Source organism: Balaenoptera borealis (assembly GCF_965194805.1).
Source record: "Balaenoptera borealis genome assembly, chromosome: 4".
Classification (NCBI taxonomy): Eukaryota; Metazoa; Chordata; class Mammalia; order Artiodactyla; family Balaenopteridae; genus Balaenoptera; species Balaenoptera borealis.
In genome coordinates this window covers 120,938,918-120,962,605 of record NC_138861.1, presented here as the reverse complement: position 1 = coordinate 120,962,605, position 23,688 = coordinate 120,938,918, and the positions used below count along the sequence as shown (strand labels likewise).

Below are 23,688 nucleotides of genomic sequence, written 5' to 3'. Positions count from 1 at the left end.
GACTGTACAGAGGGCTGAGATTAAGAGGCAGTGTTCAGCTGCTCTCTGTTAGCCAGGGCAAAAGTAGAAACACAAGAATTTAAGAGAGTTTTATTATCTGAAAAGAAAGGCGGGCATCTGGCCGTCTAATTATCGCTCAAGAGAGTTAGATGATTTTTCTGGCAGTAAGGTAAGGACAGACCAAGGTCCTAGACCAAAGACCTAGAGCAATCTTTGGAAGAAAGTCAGTGATGTAATGTCAAAGAACACTCCAGCCCAGGGGCCAGACTCATGTGGCCCAAGCCACTTCCTAATCTCACCAGATAGCAGGCTAGAATTCAGTCCCCAGGGAAATGGATAATGCTGACAGGACAGTATCTTCCCTAAAGATGGGCTCTGAGCCAGGCTTCGTGGATAAGCTATCCCAGCAGTGCTGGGGCTCTGTGTCACTGACAGGGGAGGTGGCCAGGGGTATTGAAAGCCGGATCACTGGCTGATACTTTGTTCAGAAGGGAGAGAAGCCTAATCGGTCATCTTGCTTGGAGAAGACCACCCCTCCTTTCCACCTGCCCTGGTGCGCTAAAGGGTGCAGGTGGACAATGTAGGATTGACTGTCCTCAGAAATTCATCCTGGCTTCTCTCCAATATGTGAGTAAATGTTTGTGTTTTTTTTGAAACAGGTGTTACCTGGCAACCTCCACATAACTTATTTCATAAATCCCCCTGATAATCCTGACAAGAATGCGTTATAATTGTTATTTTATAGTTGAGGAAACTGAGTCGCAAAGAGGTGATTAGCTCACCTCTGCCCCACAGCGAGTGATTGACTGACTTGGGATTAGAACTTGAGCATGCCCGGCTCCCGAGACCGGAACCCATGCTCCTCCTGACCCACCACAGCCCTACATGTGAAGGAGAACAGCTAAAGCGTGGCCCTTCCATGACTCTGTGCGCTGGGCAAGCCAAGCTCATTCCTACCTACTCTGTTTCTTGCAGTGATATTAAAATGTGGGATTTGATAAGCATCTGTAGCCGAGAGGAGACGCAACCCTGCCTGACTGAGGTTGACCTGAGGTTGTGGGGAATGAGGTTGGATACATGCGGGTAGATTGGCAGCCAGCCTCAGAAATTGGAGTAGCTCCAGTAGGCAGGAAAAAACCCATGCAAATCAGATAGGAACATAATGGTGGAAGTGCCCTCTTCTTTCACAAACCCAAGTAATATTTAGGATGAGCTATATGCAATTGCCAATCCTTAAGTATTTTGACCTATGAAATGACAGTATCATATGGTTCAGCTAAAACAGGTTCCCTGGTGTTTTCATCACACTCTTATTTCACATCCACTTTCACCTGAGAGGATGTTGGAGAGGGCTGCCATTTTGAATTTCTCGTTGTTTGCAGACACCAAGCAAACAATCTGTATTGCTTGTCCAACTAGTTAGAAGCCAGTTCTCTTTTTCCAGAATAAACGTCAAACCTGCTATACAAGTTTATATATTTGCCATGATTAGGATAAACATTTTAAAAATTAAATGCACAGAAAGGCCACACGCTGCATTAATTTTTGGAAATCCTTTCATCAGAAATGAGCAGCCTACCTGCCTACCTTCCATCCTGTTGTCTGCCTTTCAACAAATCTTCATGGCATCTCTATGGCAGACTTGTGATAGTGGAATTATCTAAAAGTGTTTACCTAGTGCCTGGGTCATAATACCCATGATATAAGTACAATTTTCCTTTTCCCTTTTTAAAACCATGGCCTCAACTTTCCTTTCCCTGAATGTGTCATTAAAGAAGCAGCATATGAAAGCCTGGGACCTCTCTCTGTTATTTCATTCTAATTTCATTCCTTTGTGGTAGAGAATACGCCTTGTATAGTTTCAATCATTTAAAATATTTTGAAGGTTGTTTTATGGCCTAGCATATAGTCTATCCTGTGGATGCAGGCACACAGAATTCCAGATCCACCTTTGACACTTCATGGTTTGCTGAACTTGGGCACATTCATTAATGTCCCTGGGCCTTCATTTCTCAGTGTGAAATTGGAGTAATCAAATTGAGTTCTGGCCAGAATTAAACAAGATAAGATGTGTAAATTGCTTACAAACGTCCAGCATTTTATAAGCCCTCCGTAAAAGGTAGCTTTTACTGGCTTGTCTGTGAGCCACCATTTTATTTTTGCCTGGCTCTCCACCAAACAAGGGTTCCTAATCCAACAATTCTTTTTAACTTGTCAGTAAGCGTTCAGAAACATTGTTTCGCAACTCTGCATAAAACCTTTCCGTTGCTCCCAAGTTGCCTATCCATTGACTCAAATTACCCAACCTGATATGCAAGATTCTTTGCAGTATGACCTCAACTCACCATTCCTGTCTTATAGTTAGTTCTCCCTTTTTTCTATTGATAGCTTATGACCATGGCAAACTGAAGAATTTCTTATTTCCCATGCATCTCCATGCCATCCTTCTCCTTTTATTTTTGTCACCTGGCATATCTATCCCCTTTCCCTGCTTTGAAAACTTACCCAGAAAGCCCCACTTGATACTACCACCTTCATAAATACTTTACAGTTTTTTGAAATGGTTTTGATCTTTGCCTTTAAACCCCCTAACTCTTCCATTTGATATTTGCATTGAAAACCCCTAAACTCCTATTTAGCTCTGGCAGATTTTCTCATAATAAAATTAGTTGTGACTTGTATTATCATCTTTATAGCATTTTATACTAATTGATGCTAAGATCTGCCTTTCAGTCAAGCCTGCTACAATACACAAAAAATGTGGGTCATTGTCCGCAATTGATCCTGAAAGTGCTGCAAGTGTTGATTTGGGGGTTAGAAATAAATTTTAGTGAGTAGAAGAAGTTGCAAATACAGAATCTGCAAAAATATTCTATTTTCTAATTTTAGATACACAAATGTATCTAATACATAATGTTCTGTATCTTAATTTCTTCACTTAATGCTACAATTTAAACATAGCTTATACACACATACATATATTGTTTTTATTTCAGTGGAAAAGGAGCTTCTGTTTTGTTACTGTGGAAGTTGCATATCATTTCATTACATGGGCGTTTGTGTTGTTTCCAATCCTTTATTATTAGAGATACTGTATATCTGTAGGATATACATGGATCAAACTGCAATGGAAATGCTGATAGATATTGTCAAATTGCCCTCCATGGTGGTGTACATTATACACTGCTACCACTATTGTAAGAGGGGATGGGATTCTTTCACATAACAGCATTCTTTGTTGGTTGTAATGACTTGAATTATATTTTAATACCAATCTCTTATGTCAGGGGAACCATCTTACTAAGTTTTCCAATAAGCCATGAGAACCTACTGAATAGAAAAGCAAGTTAAAACCTCAAAGGGGTCAGTGTGTGAGATATTCACATTCCTTCCCTCGCTGTGCACCTATTTCCTAACCTCTTAATCTGGTGCATGACTGTACTAGGTATTTCACATCAAGCCGTTTGTTACTCCCCATTCTGGTTACACTTTCTACAAAAAATAACATGTTTCCAAAATCCAGCACACATTGTAGCAACATATGGGCGACATGCATGCTTTTAGTATTTTATTGTTACAACAGCCTAGAGTGGATAATTTGAATAAATTTAAGCTATCTGAAGCTTCACTACCATGAAGTTGATGTGCATTAAAGCTAGTAAAATGGCATAGCTATGCAAATTCTTTAATAAGATAACATTTTTAATCCTTGCCTTCATGAAGTTTATATTTTAGTAGTAAGAGATAGATAGTAAATAAGTTAACCATGTATATTTCTGGTTTATCTAGTGTGCCTGATGGTGATACACGCTATGGAGAAAAGCAAAGCAGGAAGGCCAGGACGGAACTGGGGACAGCTGGAAGGTCTGGTTTGGCAGGGATGTTAGTAAAGATAACATTTGAGTAAAGACTATAAGATAATGAGGGTGAGCTATGCAGGTTCTGAAATGCTGTGATGAGGAAAGGGCCCAAGAAGAGGCTCTATCTGGCAGGAAAGTAGCATATCTGTCAAGGGGCCAGGGTGGCAGGAGTAGATGAGTGAGGGGACGAGTAAAAGGAGAAGACTCCAGGCAAAGAGTCGAGAAGGAGCTAGATTTTAAAATTTGATCACTATCAGTGTGTTGAGGGTATGGGAAAATAGACAGTCATATGTACTATTGGTGGGACAATCAATGGCTACAATCTTGGAGAACTTTAGGCAATAGCCGTCAAGACTTTTCAACGTACATACATTTTGCCCATGACTGGGATTTTCCCCCCTTACATATGTGTACAAAAAGATGCAGGTGCAAGAATGTTCTTTGCAGCATTGTTTTTAATAGCAAATAATTGAAGGCAATCTAAATGTTTTCCAATAGAGAACTGGTATAATGAAGTATGGCACATTGAAGCCATGGAATATTACAGAACTGCAGAAAGAATAAGGTCAAGCTCCAAGTGCTATGATGGGAAGATCCACCAGACACACTGTTAAAGTGATAAAAATCATCGTATTTAATAGTGCATGCCTCTGTGTGTGTGTGTGTGTGTGTGTGTGTGTGTATTTGTATATAATAAGTGGAACAAAGTGGTAAACCAACCCTCACTGTATTGTTTAAAAAAGGATTTAAATTTTATTTCAGTGTTTGATTTAGGTACTAATTTCTCTCATTGTAAAAGAGGTCTTACAAATCAATAAGAAAGATAAATAACTCAGTAATAAGGTAGATAAAGAACATAAATAGAAAGTTCACAGCAAAGGAAATGTGTCTTTGAAAGACCATTTCTTTCAGGAGACATGAAAAAAGGCTTAAATGAACTCATAACTGAAGAAAGTAGAAAACAGCAATGAGATACCACTTTCATCTTTTAGATTACGAGAGATTAAAGTTTTTGCACACTCTCAATGCTAGAGAGTGTGGGGAAATGTGTTGGTAGAAGGATAGAAATTCCTGTACTTTTTGGAGTCATTTTTGAGGGTAATTTTGCATTCTCTATGAACTGTTACAAAAACTGAGATAGAGACTCCTGCTGATGTGAAAAGATCTCAAAGATACATTGCTGTAAGTGAAAAACATCAAGATGCACAATAGTATTAAAAATATGATTTTTTAAAAAGTACATATGCATATACTGATGCACACAAATATGCATAAAAATCTGAGGAATGGAATTGGGAGTCAGTCAGTGGGAAAGGGAAGGAGACTTGGCTTTCATTTTGCACCCTTTCTGTATTACTTGACTTTCTCTCTTTTTTTTAACCCTGGGTATTTCTTATTTTTATAGTAAAAATTTAAATCTCATTTAAATTGAAAAACATTTATCTTTTTTCATATGATTAAGCACAATAATTTAATCATCAATTTTTAAAATTGCCTTCATATATATTATTGACTGGCAGTTCCCGTGTATTATAAATCCCATGACAATAGAAGATTTGCCTGTCTTGTTCCCATGGGTATGCTCTGGTAACTTGGCACATGGTAGGCACTCCATGAAAGTTTGCTGACTAAATGAATAAAGGAAAATAATTTTTAAATAAAGTGTTCAATATTCCAATACTACTATCATTCTGGCAGGTATATTATTGCCTCCATTTTACAGACGAAGGAGAGAAAAAAACTGTTCAAATCACAAAGTAAGTACGGAAGTGAATAGAATAGATAAAATAAAGCAACTGCAAAGTAAGTTAAGGATTAGAGCTGAGGCTAAGATTTTGTGAGCCATGACTGGTTGTTTAACTTAGTGCATTATCCAACTTCTTTTTTTTTTTTTTTTTAATTAATTAATTATATATTTATGGCTGTGTTGGGTCTTCGTTTCTGTGCGAGGGCTTTCTCTAGTTGTGGCAAGCGGGGGCCACTCTTCATCACGATGCGCGGGCCTCTCACTGTCACGGCCTCTCTTGTTGCGGAGCACAGGCTCCAGACGCGCAGGCTCAGTAATTGTGGCTCACGGGCCCAGCTGCTGCGTTGCATGTGGGATCTTCCCAGAACAGGGCTCGAACCCGTGTGCCCTGCATTGGCAGGCAGATTCTCAACCACTGCGCCACCAGGGAAGCCCTATCCAACTTCTTGATCACCAACTGGAGAATGGTTGCTAAACTTTTTTGTCCTGGTTCTTGATGAATGGTGCTCCAGGGATCCAGAAAGCTGTTAATAGGCGGGGAGTTTTTCTTCCTCAGAGCTGTGTTTCTATCTCAGTAAACAGATCACAATTGGAGAAAATGTGTAGGTTGATCCCATAGGTGGCACAAAATAAATTACATCATGTTTGGTTTAAAATTTTTGTGGTATTCAAATTGGGTTACTTAAATTATGGACCATCTGTACAAAGGTCACTGTGTAGTCTGACAACTATTTCTGTGGAGATGGATGAATACGTACTGACATGGAAAGATGTGCCCTTATATAATATAAAGTAAGATAGGAATGTATACTATGATCGGATTTTCATAAGTAATACATATGTTAATAAATGCACTAAATTGTAAATAAGTACAAGAAAATAATGCAATGAGTTTCTTAAGCTGTGTATTAAAGCATAATTAACTGACTTGGCAAACTTAGTTTTCAGGGTACTACATCCATGAACTTTGGATTACCTTTGTATTTATAAATAAAGTAACTGAGTATTTAATTACTATTTATATGTGTTTGTTTAATTCTTCCTTTTCCTAGAAAAGAATTTGCAATTAGATGTCAAAATATTAAGCACTGATCTCTGGTTCACCTCTTAACTTCATGAATGTGTATTTCCCACTTCCTTTCTTTTAAGAAATTTACTTAATATAATGAAACAAAGTGTCGGTTAGGCTAATTCAACATGTGTAACCCCATGGGGTGTTTTTATATCTTCCACAGCAGTTACGTAATTCCTTGAGGTAGTGGGCACTCAGTAATTGCCATTGGTTTTCTTTCTAAAGAAAGATAAAATATTTTTAAGAAATATATTACAGGGCTTCCCTGGTGGCGCAGTGGTTGAGAGTCTGCCTGCCAGTGCGGGGGACACGGGTTCGGGCCCTGGTCTGGGAGTGATCCCACATGCCGCGGAGCGGCTGGGCCCATGAGCCACAATTACTGAGCCTGCGCGTCTGGAGCCTGTGCTCCGCAACAAGAGAGGCCGCGATAGTGAGGGGCCCGCGCACCGCGATGAAGAGTGGCCCCCGCTTGCCACAACTGGAGAAAGCCCTCACACAGAAACAAAGACCCAACACACAGCCATAAATAAATAAATATATATATATATATATGTGTATATATATATATTACAGATTATTCGGTCACCCCCACCAATACTGTGTAATGTTATTTGGCATATGGCTCTTTTTGCTTCACATTGCATATTCCAAATGATTTTTCCTATTATGCTTCAGTTAGCAGTAACTTATGGAGGGAACAAGTGAGGTTGGTGTCGGGGTAAATGAAATGCTTGAGCCTTTCTCTCATGAACCTCTAACTTCTCCGGGGCTTTGGCCTTGCTGCAAGGAAACCAAGGAGGCCCTGGCTTTTTTACTCTTGGACCGCCCCCCTCTCCAAACCTTCCAAAAACAGGTCCACATGATGACTAGCCAGTTTGCATAGGTTGTTAAATCAGCTGAGTGAGTGAGGAAAGGGCACCTTCTACCAGTTTGGCCGTGGCTTCCTATAGCCACAAATATCTAGCCACAGGCTACCACATGAAAGATTTTTTTGAGGAATAATTTTGTGCTTTTGATGTGGATGCTGTTTCATGATACATTTTGTTCCAAGGCAGACATTTATTAGTAAAATTTATTTAATTAACCAAGGAAGTACAAAACTCACTGCTTAGAGAAACGAATTCAATTCTCCTGTCCTTTCTTGGCTGAAAACGAAGTATGTAATTCATCACACATGGGGCCCTTTTATTTCTGTCCATGAACGTTAGTAAGATTTTAGACAGAGCACAGTCAGGCATGGAAGTGTCTTAGAAAAGCCCTTACTTTCATCACGCCCTCTGCGTAGTTCTCTCCTTCAGGGAGAATCACATCCTCATTCCAGGTCACTTGTTACCTAATCCTCTTTCCTGACACACCTCCCACTCTAGAAAACATTTTAACTTTCCCAATACTTAGATTTTTACCAACTGTGGCAGGTTCAGTAACAACTACCCATCTCTTGCATTTTCAAGGTGGCTCAGATGGAATCTTCCTTTTCCAGTAGGTTCTGGGTTTTTTTTGTCTGCCTCTTCTTGTTCTATCCTTTTTTTTGAGCCTTATTCAGTAGACATTTAAAGAGAAGACAGCAGGCATATTTGGAAGTATGCCCACTAAGGCACTATTCTTAAGAGGACATTTGTTCAATGTCTTTTTTAATGCTTGTGTGCTTTCCTATTCCTGCACTGTTTTGTAGGCATTCGTGTTATTTAGCATAGTTGGTTCTCAACGTGACTTGCACTCCCCACGTTGTCATCACCTGCGAGGCTTTTACTGTCACCCATGCAAAATCACCTTAGCATCTCTGGATGTGGAGCTTAGGAGTTTTAAAATCTTACCCTGGAGATGAGGTAACGAGAACCTGTGATTTAGGAAGATACTAGAGACATTGGGTCTGTTTATCTGCCCAAGTGATTCTGATTCTTTAAAATCTACCTGGAAAATGTAGCCATTCTACCATGGTATATTGAGCAATCTCTGGGTGTAGATATGAGTATATGAGCCAGGACAACATGGGTCTCTCTTACTGTCTGAAAAGAATGAAATTATGTTAGAGTCAAGTTAAATATTCCAATAAATGTCTATAGCATGGTTAAATCCTGATACTTGTACGAGTTTTTAAATTTTGATTTCGTAAAATATTATCCAATTTGTAATAAAATACATTTAAATAATTTCAGTAGATTTTAGAGTTATCATTTTTCTTGTTTTATTTTTCCCTCTATTATAAACAAGTATTTTTTGTTACAGATAGGAAAGTTTCCTATACTCTCAGGTCCCAGAGCTAATCATTTCTGGTGCCTGTATTTTTAAATAACTTTTTAAATGATATGTCATTACTATTAACACGCTAATAACTATGTGTAACTAAATGTAAGAGGATTTCTAAAACCACAGTCATTAATAATTAGGATTATGCTTTAGTTCTAAACAAGCAACTATAATAATTTAACATCTGAAAACTCTAAGAAGTAAAAGTTTTTGTCTAGGTAAACATGGTCAATATATACTTTAAAATTATATTTGCAAGGAATTCTTAAAATATGTTAGCATTTGTGCCCCAAATTTGCTAAAATTTATTGGGTTTTATAAACTAAGTGCCTATCATGTGCTTAAAATATATTACTCATTTAATTCTCAAAATAATGCTACAAGGAAGATGTTCTCCATTTTACAGATAGGGAAGCTGGGGCTCAGGCACAGAATTAGTAACTGTCAAAGGGTAGGATTTTGATTCAGCCCTCTCTTTCTGGAAGACGTTTGTCATTTCTACTTCTACCACATTTTTGGCCTTACAGCAGCCAGAATCGTGTTTCTCCTCCAAGGTAATTACAAATAAGAGGCGGAGTTTCATAGTTGGAGAACAGCATAGCATAGGAGTCTCTGTCTTGGTCGTTACATTGCTGCTTCCTTTTTATTTCCATGGAGGACCAAGCCCTCGACTCCACCCAGCGGTGACAGTACAAGACAGAAGTTGGCAGCTGATAAGAAATTCAGGCAGAGTTTGGGTCTGATGACAGAGATAGCCTAAAAAAATAACTGGAGAGAGGCAAATCAGATGTTAAACTTGACATTAAGAAATCAATATTGATGACACAACGCCTGGGACTTTTTACATTTCTTAACTTTTCTAAATCAAAGAGGAATCGGTATTTTTAATAGACAAAGTCTGTGCCTTGGTATAAAATCGTGGTTGGAGAAAAAACTATTTCTGTTTCATTGCAAATGAGGTAAAGAATGCTGTTAGGTCAGTGGAGACAGCTAAGCCCTGTAAAGCTGCTTACTTTGCATTAAGAAACTACAAAGTAAGAAACAGCCCATTATTCCATCTCTAGAGTTATTTCAGGAATGGCACTGGAAAGTTCGGTGGATCCCATTTTAAACAAAGATCTGTTAGTTTTGTTTAAATCTGTAAAATCATCCTTAAATTTTTCAAGATTATAATACTTTTCACTTCCTTTTTTACATGAAAGCATAAGGTTTAAAAGTTTAATTTCCAAAACATCAAAAAGAAAACTGTCTTCTTTTAAGAAAGAGATTTACATGGAGGATAAAATGTGTCGACAGCTTATAAATCCTAAAGAAGCATTTATTACACTTTATTTCCTTTATATGGCACCATTCACCCAACCATTCTTCTGGATTTTACATCAACAGATGAGTTTCTTAAGAACAGCCACACTTACAGAGGATATTTCTCATCTTGTTCCATCATCAATTAAACTTCATCCCACTGTCTAATAACTATCTATTAAATTATCCCACTCTCTCTTAAGGTTTAAAGCACTCAAGAGAGATAGATAGGTAGGTGGTAAATGCTGTCATTCTGTTTCAAAGGTAAATATTTTGTGTAAGAGATTAAGTAAGGTCTTATATAAGGTCTCAGAAGTGACACTAGCCATCTACTTTGTATAGAATGGTATCGTTTCCACAAATTTACCATAATTATGGTTTACTATTATTATTATTAAATATGAAAAGTCTCATGCATGACACCAGGAAATTTTCTTAACATAGATTCCGTTTGTAATTTTCTTTGTATCTGTCAGTGTGCCCTGGCCACCTAAAAGACACAGGCTGATATGACATAAAAAAGTGACCAAGGGTATATCAGAGAAGTTATTCATCAACTACTGTGTCCTCCCTGCTCTCTCACAGGCCAGTGTCTTTATTTATGGGAGGGGGTCACATAGGTTTGAGAGCCTGTTTTAAGAGATAAAAAACTGTCTTTGCCAATTTGAAAAAGCAAATTTTGGAAGAACCAGGTGTTCATTTTGAAATAAGGTTTCTAGGACAGTGCAGTGAGTACTTCCCCCTCCTTCATCTAAAAATTTCTGAAATATTTTTAGCCATCTAACACACACGCACACACACACACACACACACACACTATAGTGACCTAGTTGTCATAATCATCACTAATTCTGTTTGCTCTGTGTGTGCACCAGCAGCATCGCTGGGGAGCTTGCTAGAAATGCAGCATCTCAGGCCCCACCCCAGACCCACTGAATCAAAATCTGCATTTTAACAAGATCTCCAGATGTTTCATAGGTTCAAACATATTCAAAATTTGAGAAGCTGGTGTCAGGAATCACTCACTGCCTGCAAGAAAGGCCAAACGTGGCACTATCTGTATTTTCACTGAATAAATTATTTTTCTGTGCTGGAGAGAATCCTGCTCTTTTCTAGACAAGGGAGATCCTGAACCAGGTGGTAGAGAGGAAAGGTTTAGGCAGGTAAAGGTTTTATAACCGTAATAATGAGACGATAGCAGCTGTAAAATAATGCCAGGGAAATAACTGACGAGATTCCATTGTGACAGATGAGTTTTTTTCTCAGCAGTTTCCTCTTTGATGGTATCTTCAGTTAAAGATCTGCAAAAGAGAAAGGTCCATAACAGGGACTGGGATGATGTAAGATGTGACCTTTCGGTAGTCTCTAAGGACAACTGTTTCTTATTATAGCAATCCAAAGAGTATGAAGCTGTAAAAATATTTTTTGGGGGGTGTTGGAGTGCCAAGAGCCAAATCAATAGGAGTGCACGATTTAGAATCGAATACTTCTCAGGTGAATATTCATTTTACTGTAATCAGTTACTAGATGAACCTCCCTTTTACCCCTAGGATTTCTGTACAGTTTAGAATTTAGAGATGTTCATATTTTCAGGTAATGACTTCTTATTGCTGACTGCTACAACTTCTCTAATAAGATTAATGTTCATTCGCTGATTGCTAAATGCATCCAGCACCATCCATTAAGTTAATCTTCACAATACTAGGCAGCTAAGGGCTCATTATTTCCTTTTTACTGATGAGGAAACCGAGAAACTAAGAGATTAAGTAATTTGCCGAAAACTGTACAGCTACTAAGTGGCAGAAGCAAGTATTAAGTCCAGGATCTCTCATTCCAAAGTCTCTCCTCTTAATTATGACCTTAGATTGCCTTCTAGACTCCGTTATGGCCCAAGAGCACTGGCTCTTAGGGATGAGAAAGCATTTCAAATCTCATTATCGCTCTAATTAGTAAAACCTTTTGGTAAATAATTACATATAAATCTTCTGACACACCCAAGCACCTGTCTTATCGTTCACACCCAAATACTGGTCTCATTGGTGACTCATTACTATAATAATAGTATTAGAAGGCCTCAAAATCTCTTTCATGTGGAACTTATGCAAATAAGAGGTATAGAAATTCAGCTAAGAATTTTAGTTTCATTTTAAAGATATATTTTTATTTTTAAATTATCAATATATATTATTACCAAATAATAAGATTAAAGTATAGAAATGGAAGGATCATACAGTGAATTCGTATCTAAAATCATTTAAATCATGTCAAGAATGTTTTAAGCATTCTGCTTTTTAAAATTTTTAAACATTTTTTAGCTTTTTAAAATACAAATTGGAGGACTTTTGAAAATATTTGCTTAACTTTCCTTATTGTTGGGAAATCATCAGTTTTAGAAATTGGCTATTGACGGGTGATGAGTAAGCGATTTCCTTTTGCCAGACAATATAGTGACATACATTAATATGGAAATTGCCAGTGTGTTTGGATATTTATGGAGAATCATCAAAAACGAATCTAGATCAATCTATATAAGCAAAGAACACAAAATTTATGAGTTTAGTTTTTGCTGCCTGTGTGTTTAAGTTTGGCAATTCAGGCAATGAGAATGTTGTATGAACTTGAATGCATGTATATTCAGGGTTATTTTGGAAGTGTATGGAATATAATGCAGAAAAGAAGAAACAGTTTCCACTCAGATTTTTACTTTTTAACAACACAATTGCTCACTGGCTTCATTATGTGCTTGGTTTAAAGAAAAAAGTAAGAATTCAACTGAGAATATGATCAGGAAGGTATTAAACTCCCTAAAATCTATAGGGAACACATTCATTTATCAATTTTGGGATGCTTATAACATGTTTTTCCTGCTTATAACAGGTCTTTTCTAAGTGGAAATTTTTCTATGCAGGCAGGTAAATGTCTAGTCTTAGGAAGATACTTTAACAGGGAAATAGCAGAAAGTGATCCAGATAGAATTCAAACCCGTATCTGTTTTATTCCAAAATCTTTTTCTGTTTCTAATAATTGTCTTTTTCTGTCTCATCTTTGTCCTGATTTGTGATCACAGACGTGGATAGAATGACTCACCTCTTTTCTAGAACCAAATCAGAAGCCTTTACTGTGGTAAACTGCTCAGCTTGGGAATGGCCTTGGTGACATCTTTCTCATCAGTGTCTGAGGAGGTAGCTGCCCGCCAGGATTCCCTCTACCTGGATATCCTGTACACTTGAGTTTCTCACCTTGCGGAGTGGGCGTAGGGAATGAGTAGCTGGGAAACGATCCTTTCTTGATCGGTTTTGTTTTCCCTCTTTGTTCCCTCTTTATGTGGGGGGATGGATTATTTCTCTACCTAGGTCTAAACAGAACTCTTTCCTTCTGAACCTGGTTTGCATTTACTCTATAAATACAAAGCATCAGAGCGTGACATTTTTTGACCTAATCCACAGATTCAGGAGTACCATTAAAGAATAATTGAACTAGTGAAGTAATTGTGAGACTTGTATTATATCTTGTGTATAAATAATATAATATAGGATAGGATGATGTAATATATATTTATAGAAAAAATATATTGTAAAGATAAATGGAAAACAGCACTGCAGTCTAGTTGGAACCACCCTGCATTGCTTTCTTCTGTCTCTTCCCTGTTCTTCTGTCTGCCTGGTCTGCTGCCCAATCACATCTTTCCCCTCCACCTTGACACCCTCCCCCCGCCACGCAACCAAATTCCTCCTGCAGCTGGCATGAACCCCAGCCTTCTAAGATGAGGATTTTAACACACTCCTGGGAGCTTGTGTTGAAAGTGACAGAGCAAGTCAGACCAAAAGGAGAGAGGAGACTGCCTGATGACAAGATAAGAAAGGTTTCAACAATTGATGGGTTCTGCCTTCTAAAATTAGCTCTTTTGAAGTGCTGGAATTTCCATCTTTACCGATGTTATTTCTTGGCAGACATCCTCCTCGTAGTGATTGCAGTTGTTCCATTTGGAATTAGTTCAGTTCTTCAAAGCAAGGAGAATCTGTTTAAAGACTTAGCTGCAAATTGTGTTTTTGTTGGCGATGGTCATTCCTGGGCAACAACCAAGTGAGGTGACACTAACTGCATCCATCCTGGCTCATTATATGTCATTAAGATCCTTTCTGCAGATTAGGAATGGTGGAAGGTTGGAGAGAGCAGTGCCACAGCTGATTCCTGAGGAAGGACCTCTTAACTCATCTGTACTCTCAGGGGCTCATCACCCCACTGATGGTTAATACGGTTCTCTTGGGGGAAAAAGGGTATTAATATAAAATGTTCATGTTCGTCATCAAAAAATTGGAAATGGACTAAGTATGTATGATTTTAAAGCCAGTAAAATATTGTAGGTATATGCTGTAAGCACCGTGCCAAGTTTATTGATTTACAGTGGAAGATTACCTTTCCAGTATCTGAAATATCCATAACTACTCCCTGTGGCTCTCCATTTCTTGTAAATAATACATAGGGATTATGGATTGGGCTGGAATCAAAATGCAAGGAACTACCTCGTTTTGTGGGTCATTTCACCTGTAATAGAAACTGACATACTGTGTATTACTATTAGTATCCAGCAGATCATGGAGAATGCCCCTATATGACAGATTAAGTATCTTTTCGCTTTGAAGTTGCTATGTCAGTTTCTTGACAAATTTATTTCAAGACCACTCTTCCTGTGCTATGAAAGTCATTTACCTTATGTTCCTGTTGTTATTGTTGTTTTCTTGATGGAAAACTAAATTTTCTAATACAGTGTTGTTCAAACTAATGTGCATCCAAATCGCCTAAGGAATCCTGATCAAAGCGAACCCTTTTTCAGGAAGTCAGTCTGTAGAAATATAGATTCTTAATCTTAGATGGCGGTGGAGATGCTGGTTGTCACTACCCTTTGAGTAGCAAAGCTCTTAGTCATCCTACGAAATGGCTGAGATTTCTTGAGATGGGTTATTTCTATACAACCTAGCCCCTTTCTTCTGAACTTGGTTTGAATTTACTCTATAAATGCAAAATATGAAATCAGAGCGTTAAATTTTTTGACCTTATCCACAGATTCAGGACTGCCATTAAAGAATAATTGAACTACTGAAGTAATTGGAAAACTTGTATTATATAATACAATATAATATATTATACTGCATAATGTATTATATTGTATTATATTTATAGAAAAAATTTTATTGTAAAGATAAATGAAAAACAGCACTGGGGTCTAGTTTGCATGAAAATCTCACTTCTATTTATTTGAGCTGACATTGATGAGATATGCCATGTCTAGCAATGTCAAATGAGGTTGTTAGTTTTGTTTCTTAATGATGTATCCTCATGAGATCCTGGGATTAGGAGTTTGATATTCCTCACACAACACTATGGTCCAGCCTACAATAACTATTGACTTGCTAGGTACATAGTACAGAGATAGGTTATTAATTAGCTTTTAACTGGTAGATTTAAGGGTCTAGGAACTTGACAAAGGGATAAGCCATTCTGTGTAGGAGGTAGGGAATGTGTATGAAGGAGAATCAGCAAGTCATAAGATTGACAATATTTTTTAGAAGATTTAGCATTGGTATAATTAATAACCTTTTCAAAAGGTAAAACCGCAATTTAAAGATGAGTTATATTGAAGAATTCATATGCTGTAGTATTGGTGATAGCTGGAAAAAATGGCAACACAACCAAAAAGCTCCCAGTCAAGTCAAAAAAAAAAAAAGCAAAGGAATTAACTAGAAGTCAGTAATTATGTCTTTTACCTGTTCAGTATGAGTGAGAAAAATGCCATGATGTACGTGAAGGAGGAAGGACCAGTTTGATAATAAAGAGAGCAAGGGTTCATTCTTACTGTTGGAGATTTAACTCCCTGGTTATTAACTCATTTAACTATGTGTCCAAAAATTTCTTAGGCAGACCAAATGAGTAGACTGATACATCAAATGGCAGTAATTCCACAGTTTAGACAGGCATAGATGGGAATGTAAGCAATGTTCATAAATTCTGGTTAGAATGGGAGCAAGATTAACCCTGTTAAATCCTGTTTAACAGGTCAGGCAAATTCCTAGAACCCAAGACATTGCTAACAGTTAGTGAAGGGCAGGATGTCCCGGATGAAGTTCTTGGCCTGCAAAGATCCCAGAAACGAATGACATTTCTGCAGCTGGAAGACGGGCCAGCAGTCAGACGTCAGACCACCCACCCATGTGTCTTATGCATTTTCAAGTTGCAGTTCTCGAGGGAAATGCAATGTCAATCACGTGCTGCCACATTTGTGGGAAAATTACAGTGGTCCCACCTCATCTGCAGGGGATAGGTTCCAAGACTCCAAGTAGATGCCTGAAAATGCAGAAAGTACCAAACTCTATATATACTATGTTTTTTTCTTATACACACATACCTATGATAGAGTTTAATTTCTAAATTAGGCACACTAAGAGATCTACAAGAATGACTAATAATAAAATAGAAGTTATAACAATATACTGTAACAGAAGTTACGTGAATGTGGTCTCTCTCTCACAAATATCTTAATGTACTGTGCTCGCCCTTGTGGTGATGTGAGACGATAAAATGCCTACTTGATGAGATGAAGTGAAGTAAATGATATAGGCATTGTGAGGTAGCCCTGGGCTACTACAGTATTGCCCTTCTGACAGTAGGTCAGAAGGGAGGAGTATCTGCTTCGGGTGATCCTGGACCCTGGAGCCATGACCATGATGTTGGATGTCAGGAGCGGATCAAGTGGGTGGTGGGGATTCAGAGCAGGTTGGACCAGGATGGCGCTGAAATGCCATCACACTAACCAGAATGGTGCACACAACTTAAAACTTCTGAATTGTCTATTTCTGGAATTTCTACTTAATATTTTTGTGAAAAACCATATTTTGACCACAGTTAACTGAAACTGTGGAAAGTGGAACTGCACATAAGGGGAGACTACTGTATTCTCACAGTGTGCATGACAGAGGACTTTGTTAAAAAGAAAAAACAAAAATACAGACATTTTTACCAGGAGCATAAAATAAGGAATGCAGTTAATACTCTTAAAACATACACATGGGCATCAGTAGGATTTTGATGTTTGAAGTCTAGTTCCAATGCTGTTAAACACAGGCCTGGGAAATAGTAAGAAGAGGGTAACTCAACAGTGAAGCATGTGACAAGTTCCAGCACCATCCACTACAATTGACTTGGGTCTTCTGAGCTCCAAGCCCATTTCCTCATCTGTAAACTGATATGATAACATCAATATGATAAAGTGGGAGCACATTTCACTCAGTGATAAGTTTTTTAAAAAAATACAACACGCATGCAAGAAATTTGCAGAAAGTAGTTAAACTAACAGTCTAAACTATTTGTATACAACAACTTACTCTTTCTCTGGGGATGAAATACTTCCCAGGTAAGTGAGTGTAGCCAGCTCTGTAATACTATGTCACAACCCACTGAGAAGTGCATTCCCCACTTGCCGTAGCAGAAATAGTAATTCTGGGGATATGATAACTTATTTTGTGATTTAAAAGTTTTTTAAAATAAAGCTGTCAGTATGGGAATGATAATACCTCTTTATAGAATTCAATCAGGAAGTATCCTTTTGAACATGAAAAATTATTTCTATTTCTATTTCTATTTCTATTAGAGAGAAGAGATACTCATTCCAGAATCAGTCATTTTGTGATATCTGTATGACAAAAGAGGCATCCCACCAATGAGGAAAGAGGAAAGTGCTTCTCTAATCTTATCAAGTTTCCATTTTGGTTGTCTGCCAACTCCACTGGACTATGGAACACAAAGGGCATTGGCATTTGACAAAAGCTGGAAAGAGACCATAGTACCACCAGTAATAAGTGGACAGACACGGGCGGGTGACAATCGTGGCTTACAGGGCACTTTCCCAGAGCCCTTGCCACAGCTGCTGTTGCTGGTAGTTGAACCACTGTAAAAAATGTGGGCCATTTGGGGGCATGTTGCTAGTTCGGAAGTGGACAAAAGGAAGACAATCAGACAGCGCAGGACCAGCTTATGGAAATGCTGGGAAGTGTAGCTACTACAGCAGGGCTATGCTATCTAAATATATGCTAGTCATTCTGTTTCAATGTATAGTCTCCCACACCAGCTGAATTTCTCATATTTGTAAAGATTTTTGCCTGAAATTCCAAAGCATCGCAAGGTTCTTTTAGACTAATAAAACATGAATTAATACTATACTAGTAGAATTCAAATACTTCTGCAAGGATCAGAGTGGCTTTCCAGATAAGGACCAATTCCCTCCACATGGGTAATTATCAGTCATCTGTAGTGCTTCTTCAGATCTTCCACTCCCTCCACCGCCCCCCTTCTGATCATCTGATAGACACTTTTCTGAGTAGGTGGTCCCAGGGAAACGCTGTTTCTGTTGTATTCTTCAGGTGCATTGTGAGTATCCTTCATATGTGCTGGGGCTGATTATTAGAGTTACCTGGGCAGCTTTCTCAAAATACCAATGTCCCTTAACGCCAGACAAATCAGATTCTCTAGGAGGCAGTTCTCAAATACTGTATTTTTTAAAGCTCTCTAGGTGATTCTAATATGCCCCCAGGGCTTAGAACCACGCAGCTTTCAAGAATTAAAAATGAGGGACTTCCCTGGCGGTCCAGTGGTTAAGACTCCGCACTCCCAACGCAAGGTACACAGGTCAAATCCCTGGTCAGGGAACTAAAAGATCACGCATGCCCCGCGGTGCAGCCAAATAAAATAAAATTATTAAAAAAAAATTTTTTTAAAGTAAGAATTAAAAATGAGAACTGTCAGTCATTCATTCATGCCTCAGGGTGAATCAGTTCCCATGGACTGAGTTTTTCCAGAACCAAAAGGTATGAGAATGAGTGAATGAGAAATTTCAATAGCGGTGGTGAGCTGTAAAAAAAAGCAAACATTTTAACAGTCTGTAAATTTGGGGATAACAGAACTTATTTAAGTCAATATTTTGTTCAGTCTAAATTGTAAGCTCTTCAACTGGTTGAAAACCACTTGCAGAAAAAGAGCCTAAGGCTTTGCCTTCTTCTTGTGGCCAAGAGCAGGATATTGTTGTTATACACTCTCGATAAGTTTTTGTTAAATGTCCCTTTACCTGCTAGTTGTTAAGATCATAATAAATGAGGTTACCTAAGAAACATTAGAAACACAAGTCACTCTGGAAGAGTTTACTGTGGTATTTTTTTGGTTGTCCAAGAGGTGATCTTTATGCACAGTATTATTCATGGTTTTTTAAACCTTAGGTACTTCTTGAAGACTTTAAGATATTCATTAAAAAATATTACCCTTGATTGCAGTTACCAAGTAGTCACTGAAAGCACTTGGGCAATACGAACATGCTCGGTATCATTCAGATATTGCTAAGACTTTGAGTATCTGTTGATAACCTTAAGAATTCACACACACAAAAATATTGTCTCTTGGTTGCAAGTAAAAAGTGCTCAGAATTGAAGGCAAAAGATGATCCAAAAAAAATTAAAGAGAACTAGACCCTCAGAGTCAACGTTTGTTCTCTTTAGCAGAGTAAGTGGTAGAGATTGGTTGGGATTTGATACTTGAGTGCACAGAAACTTGGAAGTGAGGAGCAGGAAGCAGCTGATCATTGTAATTGCAGAAATAAAGACAGTACAGGCTTCCTCTGGCTTTATCTTCCTGTGGAAAGGAAAAGGGGGCGGGGCAGGGGAAACCCAACTTCTCCACCTTTCTGTGAAATGCAAAATCAAGTTTGGGGCTTATAGAAACATACTAGCCCTATCTCCAAAGTGGCATGGGGAATTAAGGACATGGGAAAAGCACTCACTGAGTGAAAGAGCAAGTGAGTCAGCCCCATCTATGGCAGCCAGGGACTAGGGGAGTCACAGATAATTACCACATGCTAGGAGTATAGGGATACCAGGCAAATGGGGGTGACGGAACCATCCTGAACCATTCCCAAGTGTGTATTCTGTCACAGAAGGGACGGGACAGGACAAAGCCCTATCAAACACTTAGGTATGACAAAACAGTTTGTAACCAATTGGTAAGTTCTGAGATTCTTTGCTATGAAAATTCAGCCACAGTAGAGATTGTTGCAGTTATGTTAGAGATTGTTACCTGCCGAATGACAGGTTTAGCCGAAGGTGACTAGGGAAGGGGGCCAGAGTTTAAAAAGCTGAAAAAAATCTTAGACAAACAAAGTTCACTTCCACTTAAAAATCCTAAGTTAAAACACTCCGTTAATAGAAAGAGTTGGGTCAACTATATAGCCATTCTCTTCTTTGCTTCCAAATCACTTCCAAAAAGAGACAAAAGAGTAGACATATAAGAGAAAAGATCCAGATGCATCAGTGCAAAAGGAAAAATTTTATGTGCATCGTTGTTTTCTAAAAACGTATCTGTGAGCCGCCCCCCCCAAAAAAATCATGTTTAACAGGCAAAAAATACTTTGGAAAGAAGACAGATTTAAATAAGGGAAAATGTTACCCAAGGTCATCATGATTATCTATAGGTGTCTGCCCATCTCTGAAAAGTAAAATATTGACAGCCCAGAGCCCCAAGGGGATAAAAATGTATATTCAGTTCAGTTCTCATTCAAATGAAAATGCATTGGGCTCAGGTCCAGAGAACAGTCTTGAATTTGTTTTTTTTAAGCTTCCTAAATTTAACGAGCTGAAATTCTTAAAACCAGGCTTTCATAAAAACAAAAAGGTTTTTCATTTTGTTGTTTATTTTCTTAATTTAAAAAATACACACAAAAAGAAGTCCCATAATCTCACTTTTTTTCCTTAAAATTTACAAGTTAAGGTTTCCCTACCCTCTCACCTTGAGAGATAAGGCTTTTTTCTAGAATACTAGAGATATGTATCTGTACCTATCCATCCACGTGCCTATATCAGTATCTATAATTAATGATTTAACCTGATGCAAACCTTCATTAAAAAGATGGAAACTTGCATCCTTGGTTTAGGTAATCTATTGATATTATTCTATTTTTAGCTTTATCTGCTTAATCTGTGATAGTTTCTGGATTACTAGGCAGTTGTTTAAGTGTAGTTGATTGAAGGCAGATGATTGCAGAGCAGGTGCCTTGAGGCAGTGTAAAGGGCTGAGAAGCAGTGTAGGACTCCATCCTTATCTCAAACCTTCCCCCACCCTGCCTGCTCCTACCCACACAATGACCGTTTCTCAGCCGCTTACACGAACTAAACTCCAGTTTTCAGACTTTCCAGTGTGCATTTCCTTCTCCCTGGAACGTCCTTCCATTCTTCTCAAAGCCCAGCTCTTCCTCATTTTTGTGATCCCAATTGATGTGCCAGCTCTACGGAGATATTCTCATTCTCCATCTAGAAGAGCTTCCCACCCCCAAACATTGTCTCTCCCAGTATTCTTTTGTTTTCTTTCAATTCACACCATAGTGGGTTATTTTTGTTTATCTGTGGATTAGCATCTGTCTCTCCCCAATTCAACAGAACAAGCTCTGTGAGGCTCATGGTGGTGCCCATCTTTTTCAGTACTGTGCACCCAGCACTTCACATAGGGGCTGGCAGATAATAGGTGTCCGATAAGTATTTGTGGAATTAATGAGCTGTATATATCATTAACACAAATCCACAAACGTATAACTAGCTTGCTTTGCAACCATGTGGCTGTAAAGAAAGAGAAGGCTGCTCTTTGATTGCTTTTTATTCGTCATGTTTTACCAAATTGAAAGTTACTAGTAAATTTCTAGTAGTAGCTTTGTCAGTAGTAAATTACAGAGCATGCTGTGTTACTAAACTGGGTTACCACTCTTGAGAAACCCAAGCAACAGGGATAAGAATCTCTCTGTGCATTTCTATAATGACTTGGCAGAAGCTGTGGGATGGAGGAAAGAATTGGACTCACTCTCATCATAGGTCTGCTATTTTTTAGTCATTTATTAGTAACTTCTTTTCTTAAGAGCCTTGAAGAGCCTCCATTTTCTTACCTGTAAAAGGCAATCGTTTTGTCTCATAGGAACAAGGTAGATGATACATGACATACAGTTAAAACCTGCCATAATATATAAATGAATCTGCATGGCCTTGTTATTTTGAAATTAATGAAATGGGGAACACATGCAGCTGGCTGCCTGGGAATTCCAGGCATCTGTGAGCCCATTGCCAACAGTTGTTTCCACAAATTTGTTTTTGTCTCAGAGTGGGTTGCCCAGGAATCTATGTAATGTTAGTAAAAGTGTTTTGTGAATTGCAAAGTGCCAAATAAATTTATGGTGTCATTACTATTATACGGTTAAAAATAGATCCTATTAATAAATAAGAGAAATCTATTAATAGTGACTATCAGCTTTTGCCTTTTAAATTTAGATAGACTTACTAGAAGCATACGCTTAACTGACATGGATATAAGAAGATCTCCAGTAACGTCAAAATATCTTCTAAAACCTTGGAAGATGCTAATGCTTCATAGTGTAACAGAGCAAGACCCTATGGGGCCTTCCTGGGACAGATCCCGCCCCCATACCCTCTGCTTCGGCTCCTCTCTGAAGTAACCTAGATAATAGTATCTGATGCACATTTCCTGAGTTGTTTTACAGACGCTAAAACCACCACCAAGTGAAAGGAATTAACTACTTGATGACCGTGAGCACGTAGCCCCCAAACCTACTGGCGCCTAAGGATTGATGTTAACCCTTGTGACACCGCCCTGTTACCTCACCATCAACCAATCAGAGAACTGTACGTGAGCAGCTGCTCGCTTACCTTGGGACGCTCCTCCCTCACCTTGCCTTTAAAAGTGCTTTGCTAAAAGCCACGGGGAGTTCGGGCTTTTTGAGCGCTGGCTGTCCTGGACTCCTCGTTCGGCAGCTTACAGTAAACGCTGCACTTTCCTTCACGACTACCCGGTGCCAGTACGTTGTTTTTACTGCACACAAGCAAGTGGACCCGAGTTTGGTTCAGTAACAATAGTGAAAATGTCCTCCTCACCAGGTAGTAGAAGGTGAGTTTGTTTGCTCCATTTTGGATTGACTTGGCCCTCTGCTTTCCACCTTCCCCCCAAAGAAATTAGTCACAATGGTGAACTTCTTAAGAGGAAGTGGCCATAAAGTGCAAAGTCACTAAAAGCAACCAGCCAGTAATCCAGGTTTATACTCAACCAAGGTAGATTTAATCCAGGGTCAGAGTCAAGGAATCACTGAATTCTAGTGCTGGAAGGAACTAAAATTTATTTATATTAACCCAAAAGTTCTCTTGATTTCCAGTCTTCTAGGGAAACAAAAGAAATTAGTTTTATTATATTTCTTGACCTATATATAATGCCAGACCATAAAATTTCCAAAGGTACTATTTTCCCTGCCAAACTTTGACCTGTGTGCTTATTACCCTGGAGCCCTTGGCCTTCCAGCCAAGAAGGAAAAAAGGGCAAAGGGCGCAATTCTGCATTTATGTGAGTTCCACAGCTCTTTAAATGACAATCCCAGA

At 38.5% G+C, this 23,688-nt stretch overlaps 1 protein-coding gene across 5 annotated transcripts in view; it reads left to right on the top strand.

Moving 5' to 3' along the window:
* The window catches only part of ELOVL6 (ELOVL fatty acid elongase 6), a 155,825-nt gene that overhangs the window by 43,015 nt on the left and 89,122 nt on the right, over nt 1-23,688 (top strand). For 2 of the 5 annotated variants that reach the window (XM_082389204.1, XM_082389203.1), the window contains exon 3: nt 3,790-3,864. The exons of the other annotated variants lie outside the window; for them this stretch is intronic. In XM_082389204.1, coding sequence (XP_082245330.1) covers nt 3,790-3,864 — 75 coding nt within the window. The remainder of the gene's footprint in view (nt 1-3,789; nt 3,865-23,688) is intronic. 5 annotated transcript variants of the gene reach the window in all.